Raw genomic sequence first — 19,289 nt, forward strand, 5'->3', positions numbered from 1 at the left:
AATAATTGTCATTTTAACTATACTATTTGAAATGTACTATTATATTATTTATTTATGTATTTCTCTGTCCTAAGTGTTCTTGCATTTATTTGTACTGTATTCCTGTCATGTAATGCTGTCATTTTAACGGTATTTTTAACATAGTCATATAAACGCGAGGTTTGGCTAGCCATAAAACCAGGTTCAACCAGGTAGTTGTTATCAAATAGTTCGTTTCTGTGTATGTTGCATTGGCGTTTGTTTTTGTTGCACTTTAGTGTTTCTGTTCTTCCTTTGTTTTCCTCTAATAGTTGATGTGTTTCCCTCGGTTTTAGTTTGTAACCCGAATTTGTTTTCTCACAATCGATTTATGACTTTGGAACAGCGGTATACTACTGTTGCCTTTATAGGTAACATGAGGGAGAAATTTGAAAACAAATGACACTCATATAATCTATTCAAATTCCAAATTAAAGCGTTTTGAGTTTTTCAAATTCATAATTTTGTTACATCCTTTATTAATAAATTCAACAAGGCGAATGCGTTAGTAAAAATGTATTTTTGCATGTGAATCTATTCATTACTTTCAACGTACTTTACTTCCCAATTAACAACAAAAATATTTTACAATTAACAGCTTTTGACAAGTTGTTTTTTTAAATTGAGTTTTTTTTTCTTAACAGAAAAATATATTTCGTTTAATTCGTTGTTCTTTCTTTACTGACTACACTTAAAACTACAAAGGTATATGCGTTTATTATCATTTCTATAGTCTAGCATATGGTGTTTTAACACGACAGTATAAGACGCTTGAGAAATTATTGTCATTGCAACCATAAATTTGAAAAAAGAGGAAAACATAAAAACCAGTGATAATCATATTGTTTTCTTAAACATTATCAAAAAATCACAATTTTTCACATGCTTAATTTTTTTTAAAAACGCGGTTTTGAGAAATAATGTATATTATCGTGCAAAATAAAGGCAACAGTAGTATTCCCATAGGAATACCTACTAACTGTCGATACACTTTATCGCCGAAACGTACATATATGTTGTCCAGGAGAAAATTTAAAGCTTCAATCATATCCACACATTTCCAGTAAGTGTATCTATTAAATAAGTCATTACCTACTTTGGGACCGGAATATTGACCAAGACTTACCTCTCTGTTCATTGGACAAACGAATACTCCATCAGGTAAACACATTTAAAATGTATTCCTTTCCTGACACCGTGACTTCAGGAACTACTATTGCCATAAGATTCGGACCCAAAAACTGGCGTCATGTTGCCAGTGAGATATATTGTGTTTAACTTTAGTTGTTAAATAAACGAATTTGTTCTACAAAAAGAACCCTTTTTCTTACATTGTAGTTAAAATTCTTTTCAAATATAAAATTAGGATAACAAACATTTGCACAATTTCTATTTTTGTTTGTTTTTATGGTGGAACAGAACTCAATGAGCTGCCTGCTATATATATATTTCGTAGATTTTATTAAAAAAAAAATGAAAAACAGGTATTAGCTTTACCTACTACTCAAATACACATCTTAGTATTTTAGACTATTCTTATCTTTGACTAACAATGGTCCCGTTATTGTTATTTCACGTATGTATAAATTTATGAACACAAATTATATATATATCCATAAGAATAGATTTTATCTGATAACCGTGCATTTGTATTTTTTTTTTTTTTACTATTTAAGTTGGTCTTTCGAAAATTCTGTGCTAAACCTATTGCAATTAAGTAAAAAAAACTTACATGACGCACCATAGTTACATGCCGGTTTCCTAAATTCAGTAAAAAAATGATAAAAATTAATTATTTCCAACGTATTGTTACACAAATTTAGATCATACTTATGATATTCCAAAATGAGTTTTTATAAAAGTCCGCATGTGTTTATCTTCTGAAACAAAACATAAACAAAAAAGTAAGTTTGTCCAAAGTAAAGAAATGTCAAAGAAACTGAAATTTTAAGTAAATGTCTAAAATTTCTTCTATTAATTTCTAAAAGTAGCACATTTTATATCACATATTTGAATTGACTAGGTGAAAAATAGCTTGTAAGCACGTTTTATTCAAATACCCAACTGTATCGTAAGCCCTTAAATGATGGTTGAACTGAGTTTCAATCGTAATACTTCCTTCACTTCTTTTCAAATGTGGTAATTTTTTTAAGAAGTATTAGCTATAGGCACTGTAAAATGCGATGGTGGTATTTGACTTCCTTTATATACTAATACTTTATTTTCTGAAACATCATTTTCTTTTAGAGTTTCATTTTTTTAAATCTACGAAATTATAATAAATAAACCTAGAAAATTCTTACTATTGCGAATGCTTTTATTTTGTCTATATATATTGATATTCATGTTTATATAGGGTAAAATGACCATCCGCAGTCTTCGTGTGTCATCTCAACGGTTAATTAAGATTTCATGCTTTGTTTGTTTCCTATAAGTATTTTGTAATCGTAGTAAATATATTATTAATTTATGAATCAAATTAACAAGTTTGAGTTAATTCTGTGGTAATTAGTTTCTCAGCTAATGTCCTTTTATTCTTACTAAAAAAAAATTAAACCTATGTAAATTATTTAAGAATCAAACCATCTGGAGTTTTGACAGTTTGCATTTTTTTAACAAGTGGTTTTGCATATTTTAAACTCATTTTATACACCTTTGTTCAAAATTGATGTTTTACAGATGCACTAAAAAAAATGAGTATGTATCTATTAAGTGACATTATATTTGGTTGGTTTCTTTTTCCTTTCACAATGTTACAACGAGATTTGAGGTTGAGCCGTTTTATAAACGATTGAAGAGCATTCCCAAATGCCCGTCTTCTTAACAAAAACATTCAGTCAATAATCGTCTAAAATTAGATTGAACATTTATAATTATTTTTTCATTTGCAGAAAAACTGAAAAAATGAAAGGTTTTCTTGTTTTGTCTATTATGATAGTCGAAGCCGTCGCATATTACAGATATTCAAAGTGGAAATCACAAGACGTCCCAGAATGTATGAGTCCAGGCCTTAGCAAGCAAATTAAAGAAAATCCGAAACTCAGGCAATATATAATAGAACGACACCAAGGCCTTTCAAACTCTGCAAAAATAAACTTTAAGAAATATAACAGATATCCAGCAATAGAAAACTTCCTTAAGTCACTATGTAATAAACCAACGATTGGGACATCAGGACAGAAAATCTTTGCTTATGACGAAGAAATAGGCACAACTGTAGAAAATCGAAAAATACATTTAGTTAAGATATTCAAAAAAGAAATGCATAAAAGAAGGAGATATTCAAAACGAGGGCGTATGATGAAACCTGCAATTTTGATAGATGGTGGAATACATGCACGTGAATGGATCTCACCAGCGGTAGTGCTGTATATTATTAACCAACTTAAGAATAATCCTCAACAGGATCCTGCCATAGAAAAATTGGTCGACTTGTATGACTGGTATTTCATCCCTGTAATCAATCCAGATGGCTACGTTTATACTTATACCACAGATCCTTGCTGGAGGAAAAATCGACGACAAACGTCGTCAAACCCCGTTTGCTATGGTGTTGATTTAAATAGAAATTTTGGTTATGATGACAAAACGTGGGATCCTTCTGTTGGTGGATCATCAGATCCTTGTAATTATGTCGGTTATGCTGGTACAGGTCCTTTTACTGAGGAGGAAAGTAAAGCCGTGATGAAAGTGATGAACAGAAAGGGCGTAAACTTCGTTGCTTATATGTCTTTTCAAAGTTACAGTCAGATATGGGCATATCCTTGGGGATACACACAGGACACATTAAAAGATGCACAAGATCTCAGAAATGCTGCTAATGTAGGAGCAGCTGCGATATTTTCTAAGAGCAAAAAGATATACAGAGTGAACCAATCTGCCCTTTTTCCAGAATTTGGCCTAATTGCTGGAGCCTCAGATGATTATGCAAGAGGTGGAGCAAATATCAAATACTCTTATACAATTGAACTTAGGGATACAGGAGAGAAAAAATTCTTTCTACCTGCATCAGAAATCACTCCTAACGGCGAAGAAATACTGGAGGGAGTTAAAGCTTTTGCTAACTACATCTACAAGCCTCGAAGAAAAAACTATTATTATAATAAATGGTAAAGTTACGTTTATTAAAAGGAAGTCTACATAATTGCTTGACACAGTATTTAGAAAATTCAAAGAAATAAAGAACAAAAATTGTACTGTATCCTTATATTTTTTTCAGAATTAACGAATATAATGTATTCTCGATAAACATAATGCAAGAGTAGAGAGTTGTGAGGATGAAGAAAATAAAAATAGCTAGTTAAACATCTCACGTGTTTGACAGTTGCATAGAATTCAATTATATTGAAAAACATGTTTGAGAAAAACAAGCAGACATACTGTATAGCGGGTTATTTTCGCGGATGTAAAATTTCGCGATTTTCATTGAATAAGGTATACGAAATATTTTGGCGGATTCAAAACTTTTATCAGTACCATTGCATGTGCACTTTTAAATTGGCGGAATTTATTTTGGCGATTTTGTTCTATCCGCGAAAATAAGCGAAAATTTACACCTTAAAAGAAACTCCGCTTCATCTTTCACTTTGAACCAAATAGTATGTTGTTTTAACTACTCTTGCAGCTCTATCATTCATCCCTGCATCATCACCTATCCCATTTCGGAAACTATAATCGTCATATATAATTCGTCTCAACGAATGTATAATAGTTGGGTTATTTACGCTAAAGTGTTATTTGTTGTTCTTACTTTAATATTTCCTTAATTTCTGAAATGTTTCGACGGTGTTCGTGTAAATGATTATAATTCCAGGACTGGAAAAGTGACTTCATCAATTGTTTGACACCCCGCGAAAATAACACGCTATACTGTAATAGGTAAAAAACGTCAACAATCGGGGTACAGCAGACAACATTGTAGTACAATCTTAATCACTATAAAATCAAATAACTATTTCCACAAAGAAACACAAATGGCATTCATTCGAGATTTCAAAAAAGTCAGTTGCCTTCTTTTTACACATATTTTATACAAATGGTCGTGTTCTCAGTTAAACAGCACGGGCGTGATTAATCGTACAACGGAGGAAAATTCATTCTATAATCTCAATGTTTGGTTGTGGATATTGTTTTCTATACCAAAAAATACCAAATAACTTTTCTGTAAATTTTTTTTTAATTTTCTTCGTGTCATCTTCTATTTAAAGAAGTTTTTGCTATCCAAATGTTGAAAGAAACTCCGCTTCATCTTACACTTTGAACCAAATAGTATGTTGTTTTAACTACTCTTGCGGCTCTATCATTCATCCCTGCAGCATCACCTATCCCATTTCGGAAACTATAATCGTCAAATATAATTCGTCTCAACGAATGTATAATAGTTGGGTTATTTACGCTAAAGTGTATTTGTTGTTCTTACTTTAATATTTCCTTAATTTCTGAAATGTTTCGACGGTGTTCGTGTAAATGATTATAATTCCAGGACTGGAAAAGTGACTTTATCAATTTTTTGACACCCTTTACTAAGCACTTCTGAAACCCAGGCATAATTGTATGAATTTCAGGTCAATGCTTAAAAAAAGCCTCGATTTCATTCTTGTGGTCTCTAATCATATCGTACGTCGGAATATAGCTTGTTGATGTTATCTTACAAGTCAACGGTCTACATCAAGAATAAATGTTTTCATAATTATATGGTCTTTTCGCGATCGCCAAAGTTCCTTGACGAGAATAAGCATGTATCGTCGTCGAGAATTGCAAAATGCATCACAACATAATTCGACAATTGGCTTACTTCCATCGCCTGATACCTTTACTCTCACTTTTTGTTTCTGTTTGGAACATCACCAAATTTATCTTCTATTGTATTGTCACTTTCTAACCTAATTTCAAGAATGCGTGTGTCTTGACTTTTTGTCTATCTCTGTTTCTTTTGTCTACATTTCTAAATTTTAACTCGTCAAAAGACAAGAGATTTCTTTCACGTGAATTTTGGATTGCATTTCTGATTGTTCTGTTGACGTTCGTTTCCGAAGCCACGGTTTTTAGTGTCAATTATCAGTTGCAGCAAACCATAGCACCTTTGCAGATCGTGTTTTAGCTTTTGTATTGTACCATTTCTCTGAGACATCCCAGGATCACCAACCAATTTCCCGCCGATACTTAACAAATTTTGTTTTCTGATCAATCTTAGCATTTGTGCAGGCTGTCATTTTCGCGATCTACAAATTCTGATTATCTGCATTCTGTCGCGATCTTATATTTTCTTCTTACAGTAACTGTTTATGAACTTTTTTCATACTTAAAGGACATTTCAATTTCATCTTGCTCAAACTCGGAAAGGCGGTAGAATTATGAAGTCACATTTTAAAGTTGGGAGTCATGCACATCAACCATTGTAAATACCATCATCAATATTAGAACGTTCTAGACCAGATATATATATATACGATTCCTAACATCACTGAAGAGACATTAATTGTCGAAATCCGGATATGGTGTACAAATTTTTGCACCTCATGTTTGCGGTATACCATCTTTTTCGCAAGTTGATTGTTTTCTGTTTGGTAATAAATAAATAATAAGATCTATTTTGTTATGCTTGTGATCCGTTTATTTGGCAATCGCCAATGGCAGTCAGCAGGGTTTAAGAACATCAGTTGTTCGACCTGCTAGTCAAATGCGTTTTGTTAAAATATACTTTTTCACTCATTTGGTCTTTTGGAAAATGTTGTTTGTGCTGTATTTAGACCCCTCTACCAAGAAATTTGTTTTGCATGCACACGTATAAAAATTGCTGTTTTTATCCAACGCAATCATATGTTTGAACGTTGTTTCCAATTTAGACTTGTATATATATATATATATATATATGTGTGTGTGTTGTCTTGCATTGATTAATAACTCTCTTTACGGTCTTTTCTGACTGCCTTCAAGTCGTTCGGTGCCTTTCAGTTAAGAAGTTTGATAAAGTACTAGTAGGTTTCAATACTTTTTTCCAGCAAGATTTTGCAGTCAGCTGTGAATTCGTTGGATATGTTGGACTGCAACAATACGCATCGGAAGTAGCTGAACAAAATTGCTCTGCTGTCCACTATAGCTGTTGAATAGTCCTTATTTCAGTGCCAGAGATCATCCTAATTGTCTCGACGTGCATAGTTTTCATCACCATAATGTCTTTTTTTTCTGAAATATTAACTTTTCATGTGTGGTCTGTGTTTGATTGTACACGGAAGTGCAGTTTTTACCCCACGTCCGCTGGCGTTCAGTTTGTAATAACAGTTCTTGTACTTTTTTTTTCAAAATCGTTCGCATTTTTAATCCATAATTTTCTACATAATGAAATGCCTGTACCAAGTCATGAATATGACAGTTGATTCCTATTCGTTTGATGTGTTTTGAGCTTTTGACTTAACTATTTGTTAAGGCACTTTCCGTTTTGAATTTTCATTGGAGTTCGGTATTTTTGTTATTTTACTTTTTTGTACAAATCTGATTGTTTTCAGCAAAAATACAAGTCTGAATACATCCAGGTTAAATCTGATCATCACAATATTGTGCTTAACTCTAAGTCATTACTGTAAAGGAAATTCAAAGTTCAAAATTTTGTTATGATAAAGCTCTGGTACCCATGATGATTTGTAGAAATAGATACCTTCCCATTTAACAAAGTACAAATGATTCTGTAAAAACGTTGGTTGAAAGTTACGTCAAATAAATATATGGATCTTAATATAAAAAAGAAACGTGTATCATGCACGGGTCCAATACAGCTAACCTCGAATCTATAACAGGGCCAATACAGAAACAGCTAGTTCATAACTTTTTTATTAAATGATTTCAAAGAAACTTACCGTGAAGAAAATACAGAATTTCATATCTGAACTTGTCTTTTCGCATTTTCACGTCCATGCTCATGGATTTTTTTGTCAACATTGTCAGATGTAATTTCTGATTTCCCGTCCAAGTACTCAATATTTTGCTATTACAATTCATTTTATCCAGCAAATATAAAGTAGCCAGGAAGAATATTTCAGACATTTTAACTATTCTTACTCTTGGATCGTCTGCGTTCTGATGATTGATCAACGAAAATGAAACCATGTCAATAGTCGAAAGTCGTACTAAAAAAGGCTGTGAAATATTTCCGTTTCAAGACTTCAAGACGTACATCATTAAAACTTTTTATTCTATGATTTTAAGTTAAAAAAAATATAATACAAATGTTTTTAATGCATAACGAAACGTCCAAAGTTAAGAAAGGCGTGAGAAAATTGCAACCGGAAATGAACGTCCCATATTAGCCAATGGGCCAATACGGCTTTTTTCGTATATTTTCCGTATTGGCCCTGCTCCAAAAAGTAATATATCAACTCTTGATTTATATCGACAGTGGAACGTCTGAAGAGACATTTATAATAAAAAGGCGCATATAGTGCAGTAAAATTTGTGTCATTAATGTTATTACTACCACTAGAATAATACCTCTGCTGGAGGGCTGTTAGTCTTTTCAGAGGGTACCACCAGCCCTGAAGCCAGTACACTATATTAATGTTATTACTACCACTGGAATGATACCTCTGCTGGAGGGCTGTTAGTCTCTTCGGAGGGTACCACCAGCCCTGAAGCCAGTACACTATAACACTGGTATGCAAATACCACTATTGTTTGATTAAGATTTTATGTTGTAAAATTTAGGAAAAATCATATATTGAGGAATATCTTCCTTCATGCCTGGTTTGATTTCTTTTCCGGATCTGGCTTTTTTTAAAGTCCTTTTAGGTTAGGGCAGCTCTTCAATGATTGCATAAGTTTTCGTTTTTCAAAAGCTCTGCCTTCGAGCATCACTGAATAGAGATTACTTGTGGAAATGAAACTCTGGTGCAGTAAAATTTGTAATGTTAATTATATAACTACCACTGGGTCGATACTTTTGCTGTGTGACTGATAAATCATCGAGGGTATCATCAGTCCTATAGGCAATACAAAAACTCATAAGTAGAATTAAAACGGACACTATCATGCCAAAAGAGTGTGAACTATTTGAAATATCAAAGAAATATAATATCGACGAAAGGTATTAATGCCAAAATCACCAAAATAATAATCCCGCTTGGCAGAAAAATTAAACATTTCGTCTTTATAGAAAATTTCCCATCCATAATACACAACACGCTCTGATGGAATAAACGCGTAATGTTTCAGAACTAAACAATCATAATTATGTATGATGCAGAAAATGCTCTCAAAAATGCACAAATTAATGATGTTGTCTTAAGAATATTTACTATAACAAAAAGTATAAATATTGTATCGATCGACTACATGCAGTTTAGCTGTTTATAGAACATGTAATATTTGGGCTTTTATCAAAGGTCTTACATTATAACGCAAGTAGACAATGCAAATACAGCATATTATGAAACTTTCAAGGATGTCCTTCTACGATAGAACTTCTACATTGAAAATATTAGCAAATAATTTAACAATGGAAAATATTTAAATACGAAAAATATCTTTAAAATTGTTACTTGAAAGATAAAAAAATGTAAAAATGCCACAGAGTAAAATAAAAGGTAGGCGAAATATACAAATAGGACTTTCAAACTCATAAGTCGAAAATAAACTGACAACGCCATGACTAAAAAAGAAAAACAACAAAAAGACAAACAACAGTTCACAAAACTCAACATAGAAAACTAAAGACAAAGCAACACGAGTAGTACAAAAAACTGGGAAGTATCTCATGTTCTCCGGAAGGGTAAACAGATTCTGCTCCACATGTGACAGCCGTCGTGTTGCTCATTTAATTACAAACCCGGGAATAAGTCCTATTCAGCAAGTCAAATTCGGGGAAAAAGGGGACGGGATTGTAGTTTCAACAATTGGAACTAATAAACTTATTGGTAATTTATTTCGTTTTTACCGTGTAAGTATTTACTACAAAGAACCCATAATGAATATTACTAAATTTGGATGCAAGAAAGAAAAACCGAAATCCAAATTAAAAATATCATCTGCTTACCTAAATATTGAATACTGAAAATACTGAACTCCGAGGAAAATTCAAAAGGGAAAGTCCCTAATCAAATGGCAAAATCAAATGATAAAACACATCAAACGAATGGACAACAACTGTCATATTCCTGACTTGGTACAGGCATTTTCAAATGTAGAAAATGGTGTATTGAACCTGGTTTTATAGCGCTAATACTCTCACTTGCATGACAGTCGCATCAAATTCCGTTATATTTACAACGATGTGTGAACAAAAAGACATAATAGGTAACATTGTCAAAATATGGGTACAGCAGTCTTCACTGTGTCACAATCTCAAAACAAACAAACATTTAACAAAGAAGCACAGAAAGCATCTATCAAATTTAACAACCACATTCACTGCTTACTTATATATGTATTTTAAATCAACCCATAAAGGATTGAAATATTTAAAGTCCTGTCACTGCATTCACATCTACTCTTAGTGTAGAGTCGCGGGGAATAAACAAATATTATAACAAGGTCAACATTATTAATTATATAAGAAAGGGTTTAAATCGCCAATTAAAAAAGATTTCACTTTAAATTTCCATATATGAATTCCATCGATAAAACATGCGCTTAACAGATAGAACTGAATCTAGACAATATCAGAGCGCATGTACTGTCTCAAGTCAGTAGCCTCTGGCCTTTGTTGGTCTTGTATGATTTTTAATTTTAGTTTCTTTCATATATTTCAGAGTTTAGTATGACCTCCATTATCGCTGAACTAGTATACATTTTTGTTTAGGGGCCAGCTGAAGCACGCCTCCGGGTGCGGGATTTTCTAGCTGCATTGAAGACCAATTGGTGGCCTTCGGCTGTTATCTGTTCTCTGGTCGGGTTGTTGTCTCTTTGACACATTCCCCATTACCATTCTAAATTTTACTGATATACATAATTGAAAAAAAGAATACGAAATAACACAAATAATACAGTATTTTAACTATAAGTGATTTCAATTGTCGTTTCGGGTCAATTTAGCGAATAATACGTGTATGCGTTTCATTTATTATGAACATAGATATAAGAAGATGTGGTATGAGTGCCAATGAGACAACTCTCCATCCAAGTCACAATTTTTAAAAGTAAACCATTATTGGTCAAAGTACGGTCTTCAACACGGAGCCTATGCTCACACCGAACAGCAAGCTATAAAGTGCCCCTAAAATGACTAGTGTAAAACCATTCAAACGGGAAAACCAACGGTCTTATCTATATAAAAAACGAGTAACGAGAAACACTTATGAACCACATCAACAAACGAAAACTACTGAACATCAGATTCCTGACTGAGGACAGGTGCAAACAAATGCAGCGGTTTAAAACGTTTTAATAGGTACCAACCTTCACTCTTATCTGAAACAATAGTGTAGCATCACAACATAGAAATCACACTATAAAATATCAATTGAAATGGCTTAACTCAAGAGATATATTAACACTACATACACTGAAAGAATAAATTTTATCTATGATACAAAATGTAAATACAAAATCAATAAAATAAAATAAGGGGTGAATAAATAGAGGCAACAGTAGTATATCGCTGTGAGATGTTAAACAATTTAAAAAAAAAAACAACAATGTACATTTATAAGGACATTCGAAATAAGCTAAAATAAAAATGTGTGTGTGTGGGTGTTTGTTTGTATGTATGAATATACTAAGGGGCATTCAAAGGAAGTTAACTGGGAAACACAAGGAAAGCAAGAAACAAATTAATCGGTTGTACTAAGCAAATAATCGACATGGGATACCATTTGGACAATCGACAATAGAAACATGGGCAATTAATCGCACGTACCAATGATAGAATCATATATAATCTATAGAAGATTTGAAGAGAACAAATAATAGAAGATATCAAGGGGTAGTTATTGAAAACAGCAAGAAAAGGACAGACATCAAATTTGTAAACAGAAAAAGCCGAATATACAAACAAAAGTAAAAAACAAATAATTAATAATTCACATAGCAACTTAAACAAAATCCTGTATTCGAAGTTTACGGGAAGAGAAAATTTGTGATGCTTGAGATCAATGCATTAACAACGTGATTTTTGCAAAATCAAAATCGAACGGAATGTAGATATAAAAAGATGTGGCTAATGAGACAACTCTTCATCCAAGTCACAATTTGTAAAAAGTTAACCATTATGGGTCAAAGTACGGTCTTCAATACTGAGCATTGGCTCGAACCGAACAGCAAGCTATAAAGGTCCCCAAAAAATTACTAGTGTAAAACCATTCAAACAGGAAAACCAACGGTCTAATCTATGTAAAAAACGAGAAACAATTATGAACCACATCAACAACGACAACCACTGAACAACAAATTCCTAAACTTACGACAGGTGCAAACAAATGCAGCGGGTTTAAACATTTTAACAGGCGCCAACCTTTACCCTAACCTGAATAAAACATCCCGACATAAAACGACACACTATAAAATATCAATTGAAATGGCTTTACTCAATCAAAAGAATGTTTCAATTACTCATCAATACAAAGGTTTCGTTCCCGAGGGTATCACCAGCCCAGTAGTCAACACTTGGTTGTTGGCATGAATATCAATTATATGGTCTTTTTTTATTAACTGTTTGCAAAAGTATTAATTATTCGAAATACTTAGGAATTCTTATCCCAGGCATAGATTACCTTAGCCTATTTGGTACAACTTTTTGGAATTTTGGGTCTTCAATGCTCTTCAACTTTAAACTAGTTTGGCTTTCTAACTACAGTCAAACCTGTTTTAAGAAACCACTTAAGGGAGAGCAAAAAAGTGGTCTCATAAGACAGGTGGTCTTTTGATACAGGTTCAATTTATATGAAATGTACTACAGAGGGATCTAAAATTGTTGGTCTTTTAACACAGGTTTTTGCTTATTACAGGTGGTCTCTTAAGCAGGTTTGACTGTATTTTGATCTGAGCGTCGCTGATGAGTCTAATGTAGACGAAACGCACGTCTGGTGTATCAAATTATAAGCCTGGTACTTTCGATAACTTTTTATGATTAAGCTTTTTTTATGATGAAAAAATAAAAAATTTACAGAAAGATAGATCAATTCGAAGCCATAATCTGATATCAAATGAAGGATCAACATTAATATCAAATGTAACAATAAGAACAGAAAGTACATTTGATCCAAAATATTGTTTATACGAATTCAATTTAGATGAGTTAATGACCTTTAGAAATTCGACCTTGTTCAACAAACAACCTTGGATAAGTTTAGGTATTAATTTTGGACATGCTACAAAAACATGAACATGCATATTAAATCAAACATATTACAATTAACAAGCTGTTTTTTTTCTCAATTTGCATACATTTGTTGCATTGTAAGATATATGGTTCGCTACTAATACTCTCCGAATCAGTAGAGGGTTAGTAAAATCTATAGCGGTGATGTCGAAGAAATTGAGTAGTGAACCGTATAACAAACTTATTGCACCCGAGACTTTTCCTGCCAAATTTGGAATAAAATACACAATAAAAAACAATAACATTTAGAGATGAAGTCACCGTTAATAGTAGACGACAAGACGTCATGGTGCCTATTGGGAATCTTCTGAACCCCTAAGAGTCAATTATGGTCACAACGTGATGGGGTTAAACCAATTTTACAAATTTGCCCAAGGTGCGACTATTGAATGTATTATTCATTCATTCATTGCTAAAGACACACAGCACAACATAATTTGCTTTTATCATTAATAGTATTTAATACAGTATTATTGTTTATCCAACAAGAATATGTGGTATTATGAGTCTATTACTGTCTTAATTTTATTACATGTTTAAAGTTTTTCTACAAAATAAGGGTCAATGATAAAACAAAATGGGTCTTTTCCATACAATATGATATAATGTATAATTGCTTGTAGTCTCTATATACTTATTGATTTAAAAAAATGTCAAAACGGATGTAACCATTTATCGACTCCTCTAAAATGTTGACCTTTTAAAAAACCATTGAAGATGGAAATAAATTTAAAGAGCAATTATCATCAGCAGTGCCAGAACTATCAGGATTTTTTTTTTATAGATAATTTGGTTTATATTTTGTTTTGTTCTGTTTTTTTTTTAGTTTAGAATTGCATTGCTATTTCATTTCTATCAAATTCGTAATTAAGTCTCCATGTAGTCTCAATCTATTGGTGTAGGCCAATCTATAAAGCCAAACAGTAAGTTTTAATGCTAACCTATTTTGTAGTTCTTTCTATTTTGGGGATAGTTTGTATAATTCATTATTGAATCTATTTAATGCTCTTTGTATAATTTTCATATTTTTCTTGGAGTACTATTTTATGAATTATCTTAACATCTGAGGTTAACTTCAAACATACATATTTATGCACAAAGATGCTTTCAAACGTTCTATCATACTTTTGTTATGTTGATATAAAAGTTGCCTTATATATGTCTTATAAAACACTTGTCAATATACGGAAAATTGGTATAATACGAGTACATTAATATGGAACTGACACGAAACAAAGTAAAAATATTTTACATTTTACATCTTGCAATATATTACTAAATTAGTAAAAGAACAACAACAAAGAAAAAAAGGAATGTTTACATATAGGCTAACTAATGAAATCAATCCTGTTCAGGTACGTTCTAAACAAAACTGTCCTAGACAGAATAGATTTTAAGGGTAGAATAACGGTTCTATTGTGACATTCAAAATTACAGTTACTTATATACTAGGGGAAAAATGTCCACATGTGTCATGCATGTACCTTGAAACGCATGTGTTACAGGCACATCACATGCGAAACACGTTTTTTTCATGCTCGCATGTAAAACATGCGTGGCACACATGCTTTCACGTGTGTGGCCACGCATGTGAATTGCCTATGTCTCAAAATACGCATATTCCATGCAGGTGTTTGATTACGCATGAAACACGAACGTGAAACACAAAAAACATGCGTGACTCATATGTACATGTATCACATGCGTTCTCCACACACGTGTCACATGCGTTGCAGAAAACGTCTCAAACACATGCGTGTTTCACGCATTTGAAACGGATGTGTGTATGTTGTTACAACACAATTGCTTGAGTAATTAGTAGAATCAACAAACTGTGGCTTAGGGTCTAAGAACCTACTATATATTGTGCTGAAAATCTAAATTTTGTCATTGTTTGTTCGTATGGTTAAGACCTCGGTGAACGAATCACTTTCATCTGTGAAAGCCAATTAAGTTATGTTCTAATAATGATTTTTTCAAAGCTTTTCCTACAAAGTTGCCACTGGATATTTACATATTTTTTTCTACTAATTACAGTTTGGACTCTTCTTTTTTTGGGTGTTTTCATATTTTGGTTTTTGTAACATTCTGGACTGACTCTTTTTATCTGCACCTGACTGTATAACTTCTATTTTCTTAATAACAAAATTACAGAAATTAACTTAATGTATTCTAAAGTATGCTGATTCTCAATTAAACCATCTGCTGTTTTTAAAAATCAACATCTCTTATGTTTGTTTGATGTATTTGACTCAATTTGATTAAATATGCATGTTTTTGTGGCATTGGTAGGTCTAAAATAAAATAGCTAAAGTTGTCCAAGGTTGTCCGTTGAACAAGGTTCAATTTATAAAGGTCATTAACTGATTGTATAAAAACGACCCATATCAATTATCAAGCTGTGTTTTCTCAAATTGCACACATTTGTTACATTTGAATGTGTTCTTTTTTTCGTTCATTGCTGAAGACACTCTGCACGTCATAGGTATGCATTTATCATTATTATTGTTTTAATATGGTAATACTGTTGTAGCCAAAATGAATGTGTGACTTAAGGTTCGAGTTGTTTACATTTAAACCCGAGAAAAAAAGGAAAAGCAGGAGGAGTATAAATTGGAAAATCGTAATCATCATAAATATATAAATATATTATCGAATTAGCGAAAAACATATAATGAGTCTTTTGATTTCTTAATCTTAGTACATCCGTAAAGTATTTCAACAACTTGAGGTTGATAGAAACAATTCGTTTTCCATATCTTATAATTTCTTGAACAATTGGACATAGTTTCTTACTTTAAAAAAGATCTTCATCAGTATTTATAAGATTATTGATCTAGATAAATTTTAAAATGACTGAAACAATTAATCGACTTCTTTTAGTTGTTGTCCTAATATGAATTGTTTGACAACTTTTGCGATTTGACTCATTTTGAAAATATACATCAATTTAAAAAATGATCAAAAATTATCAGTAATGCATGATCTGTAAAAAAACATAATAGACAATTTGGTATTTATTTCGTTTTGTCATGACATTAATATTTGAATTGATACTGAATGTTTACCATTTCAGTGATTTATGTTGTTTGGAACCTCTAGTAAATGGTCTTTGCCAATCTACACAACTTAAAAGTAAGTGTAGTTCTTTATATTTTGAAGACATTATATATAATTTATTTTGACCTATCTTATGTTTTTGTTATGATCTTTTCATATCTTAAAAGTTGTCTCAGTTGCACTTTAAACTTCCATTATATACTCTGGATCCGGTAAATATACATCGAGATTTTTGGATGGGATTGTGTTTAAGAGACAGTCATTCGACATTCTTGTGTCAGTCGGATTGGTTTTTGGCAGAATATTCATTTTCATCTTTTTCTGAGTATAGCTTATTTGCTCAAACTTGTGTACACATTGTTATCCATTCGTTTGATGTGTTTGAGCTTTTGGTTTTGCCATTAGAATAGGGACTTTCCGTATTGAATTTTCATCGGAGTTCGGTTTTGTTATTTAAATTTTTATATCCTGCATGTTGAAGGGTAAACTATTTATTTTCATTCTGTTTTGACAAAGTGTATTTATTTTTAACTCTAAAAAGGCAAGGATATACATTTAAAAAATCCTTCTTCCTCCCAGAAATATCCCTATCAGCAATTGAAACATATGCATCTGTGAAAGATATATTCAAGAACAGTAAACCAACTTTTAAATGTGTCCGTGAAATGTTCAAAGGGGTGATTATAGCTTCACCACTTGGAAATTTTGGGTTTAATAGCTTCCTAGTGTTCAGCAACTCTCTATCAAGGAAAAAACGAAAGGAAATGCAAGCTCTGGAATATCGTATCAAATGGGAGATATATACTTCGTGTGGACATACGTTTATATCAAAGACAAAATAATTATAAAACTATGGTGTATGAGAAAGATTTGCAATATTTCTAATTTAAAGAAAAAACGTATATTGGCCTTCGTACAATGTCCTTTTCACAGAAAAAAAATAATTTTAGATATTGATGCTTAAGACATTGAGACTATTATAACATTATCGCCAAGAAAACTCTTCAGAGGGATGCGTATTTATATTGCCAATTCATTTTATTAACGATTAAGTAGCAATCACACTTTCCTTCCTCGAAAAATAATACATCCATCCAATAACAGTTTATGAAACGGAGGACAAGGGCAATTAAGGTCATTTGCTGTGAGTTTGATATTTTAGTTGATATTCATGTCATTATGATGGTGTTCTTTCAAATTGTATGTGTAGTTGTTATGTTGGCATTTGGCCCCCTTTTGTGTGTTATTTAAGGAATAACTCTAATAGGTTTTTCCTTGTCTATGAAGAAATAAAATAAAAAAATTTGATGCACACTGAATAACCCGCGTAATTTAATTCTAAATTCCATTTTAAGCCGGAGTAAATCATGAAAAAACGTTGATGACGTCATGGTCACATGAATAATTATGTCTATGAGCTGATAGACAAAACACTGTCAGCCAATCAGAAGAATAATTCAAGATAATAACCAAAATTAAATTATTTGAGCTTAATTGTAGAGAAGAGGGTAATAACCCGTTTTAATTAGAGTAACCATATAGATTTATCAAAATTTCAGAATAACCTCAAAATGAAGAGTTTTCTTGTTTTGTCATTCCTGATTGTCAACACTGTCTCAGATTGCGTCCCGGAATGCAAGTCTCCAGGAGTAGTAGAGGCTATCAAAAAAAATCCGGCAATCAAGGACAATATAAAAGAACGACAAAAGGGCCTTTCAAACGCTCGACATATAGACTTTACGAAATATAACAAATACCCAGTAATAGAAAAATTTCTGACATCACTAAGTTATCAACCATCCGTCGGACCATCAGGTAAGGGGAAGATATTTGCTTATAGAGAAAAAATAGGCAAAACTGCAGAAAATCGAAAAATACATTTAATCAAGATATTCAAAAAGGAAAATGGGAGATGTGGAAAAAGAAGACGCAAAATGAAACCTGCGATTTTGATAGATGGCGGGATACATGCACGTGAATGGATTTCACCAGCGGTAGTGCTGTATATTATTAACCAACTTAAGAATAACCCTACATAGGATCCTGCCATAGAAAAATTGGTCGACATGTATGACTGGTATATCATCCCTGTACTCAATCCAGATGGTTACGTTTATAGCTATACAACAGATCCTTGCTGGAGGAAAAATCGAAGACAGACTTCCTATGATCCTAAATGTTTTGGGGTTGATTTGAATAGAAATTTTGGTTTTGACGACGAATCTTGGAATCCTGCCGTTGGTGGCTCAACAGACCCTTGTGACTATGAGAGATTTGCCGGTACAGGTCCTTTTACAGAGGAAGAAAGTAAAGCCCTGATGAGAGTGATGGGTAGAAATAAAAAGAAGAAAACTAACTTCCTTGCTTACTGGACTTTCCATAATTATGGACAGATAATGTCATATCCTATAGGTTACTCATTAGAAAAATTAGAAGATAAACAAGATCTACAGGACGCTGGTAAAGTTGCAGCAGCTGCGATATTTACTAAGCATCAAAAGAAATACAGAGTGGACCAAAATTCCTTTATACCAGAATTTGGTTTAATTGCTGGAGCGTCAGATGATTATGCAAGAGGTGGAGCAAGAATCAAGTACTCATATACAATTGAACTTAGGGATGAAGGAGATATGGCCTTTTTTCTACCTGCATCAGAAATTACTCCTACAAGCGAAAAAATAATGGAGGGATTAAAAGCTTTTGCATACCACCTAACAACTGCCTCACATAAATTACCAGATCGATATTTTAAAAAGCCTCATTATTACAAGAGGTTTTATAAAAAATATCTTGTCTCCGTTTCCAGAACATTAAAAGAATAAAGGATTAAATCATCAAGTGAATTAGTATCTTGAAAAAATCTAACCTTTTTGTTGTATTTTGTATTTTTGATAAACAAAAAGTA

At 32.4% G+C, this 19,289-nt stretch overlaps 1 protein-coding gene across 1 annotated transcript; it reads left to right on the top strand.

Moving 5' to 3' along the window:
- The first annotated feature begins 3,318 nt into the window (after positions 1-3,318).
- LOC127737199 (carboxypeptidase B-like) lies at positions 3,319-4,131 on the top strand. Its single transcript, XM_052247731.1, has one exon. It carries the CDS (start codon positions 3,319-3,321, stop codon positions 4,129-4,131), a length of 813 nt encoding a protein of 270 aa, XP_052103691.1.
- The last annotated feature ends 15,158 nt before the right edge of the window (positions 4,132-19,289 follow it).

The sequence above is a fragment of the Mytilus californianus genome, unplaced genomic scaffold, assembly GCF_021869535.1.
Source record: "Mytilus californianus isolate M0D057914Y unplaced genomic scaffold, xbMytCali1.0.p SCAF_4, whole genome shotgun sequence".
NCBI lineage: Eukaryota > Metazoa > Mollusca > Bivalvia > Mytilida > Mytilidae > Mytilus > Mytilus californianus.

Bases quoted from the DNA above. Each gene is read 5' to 3' on its own strand.
- LOC127737199 (XM_052247731.1), top strand. From the start codon at position 3,319: ATGAAACCTGCAATTTTGATAGATGGTGGAATACATGCACGTGAATGG.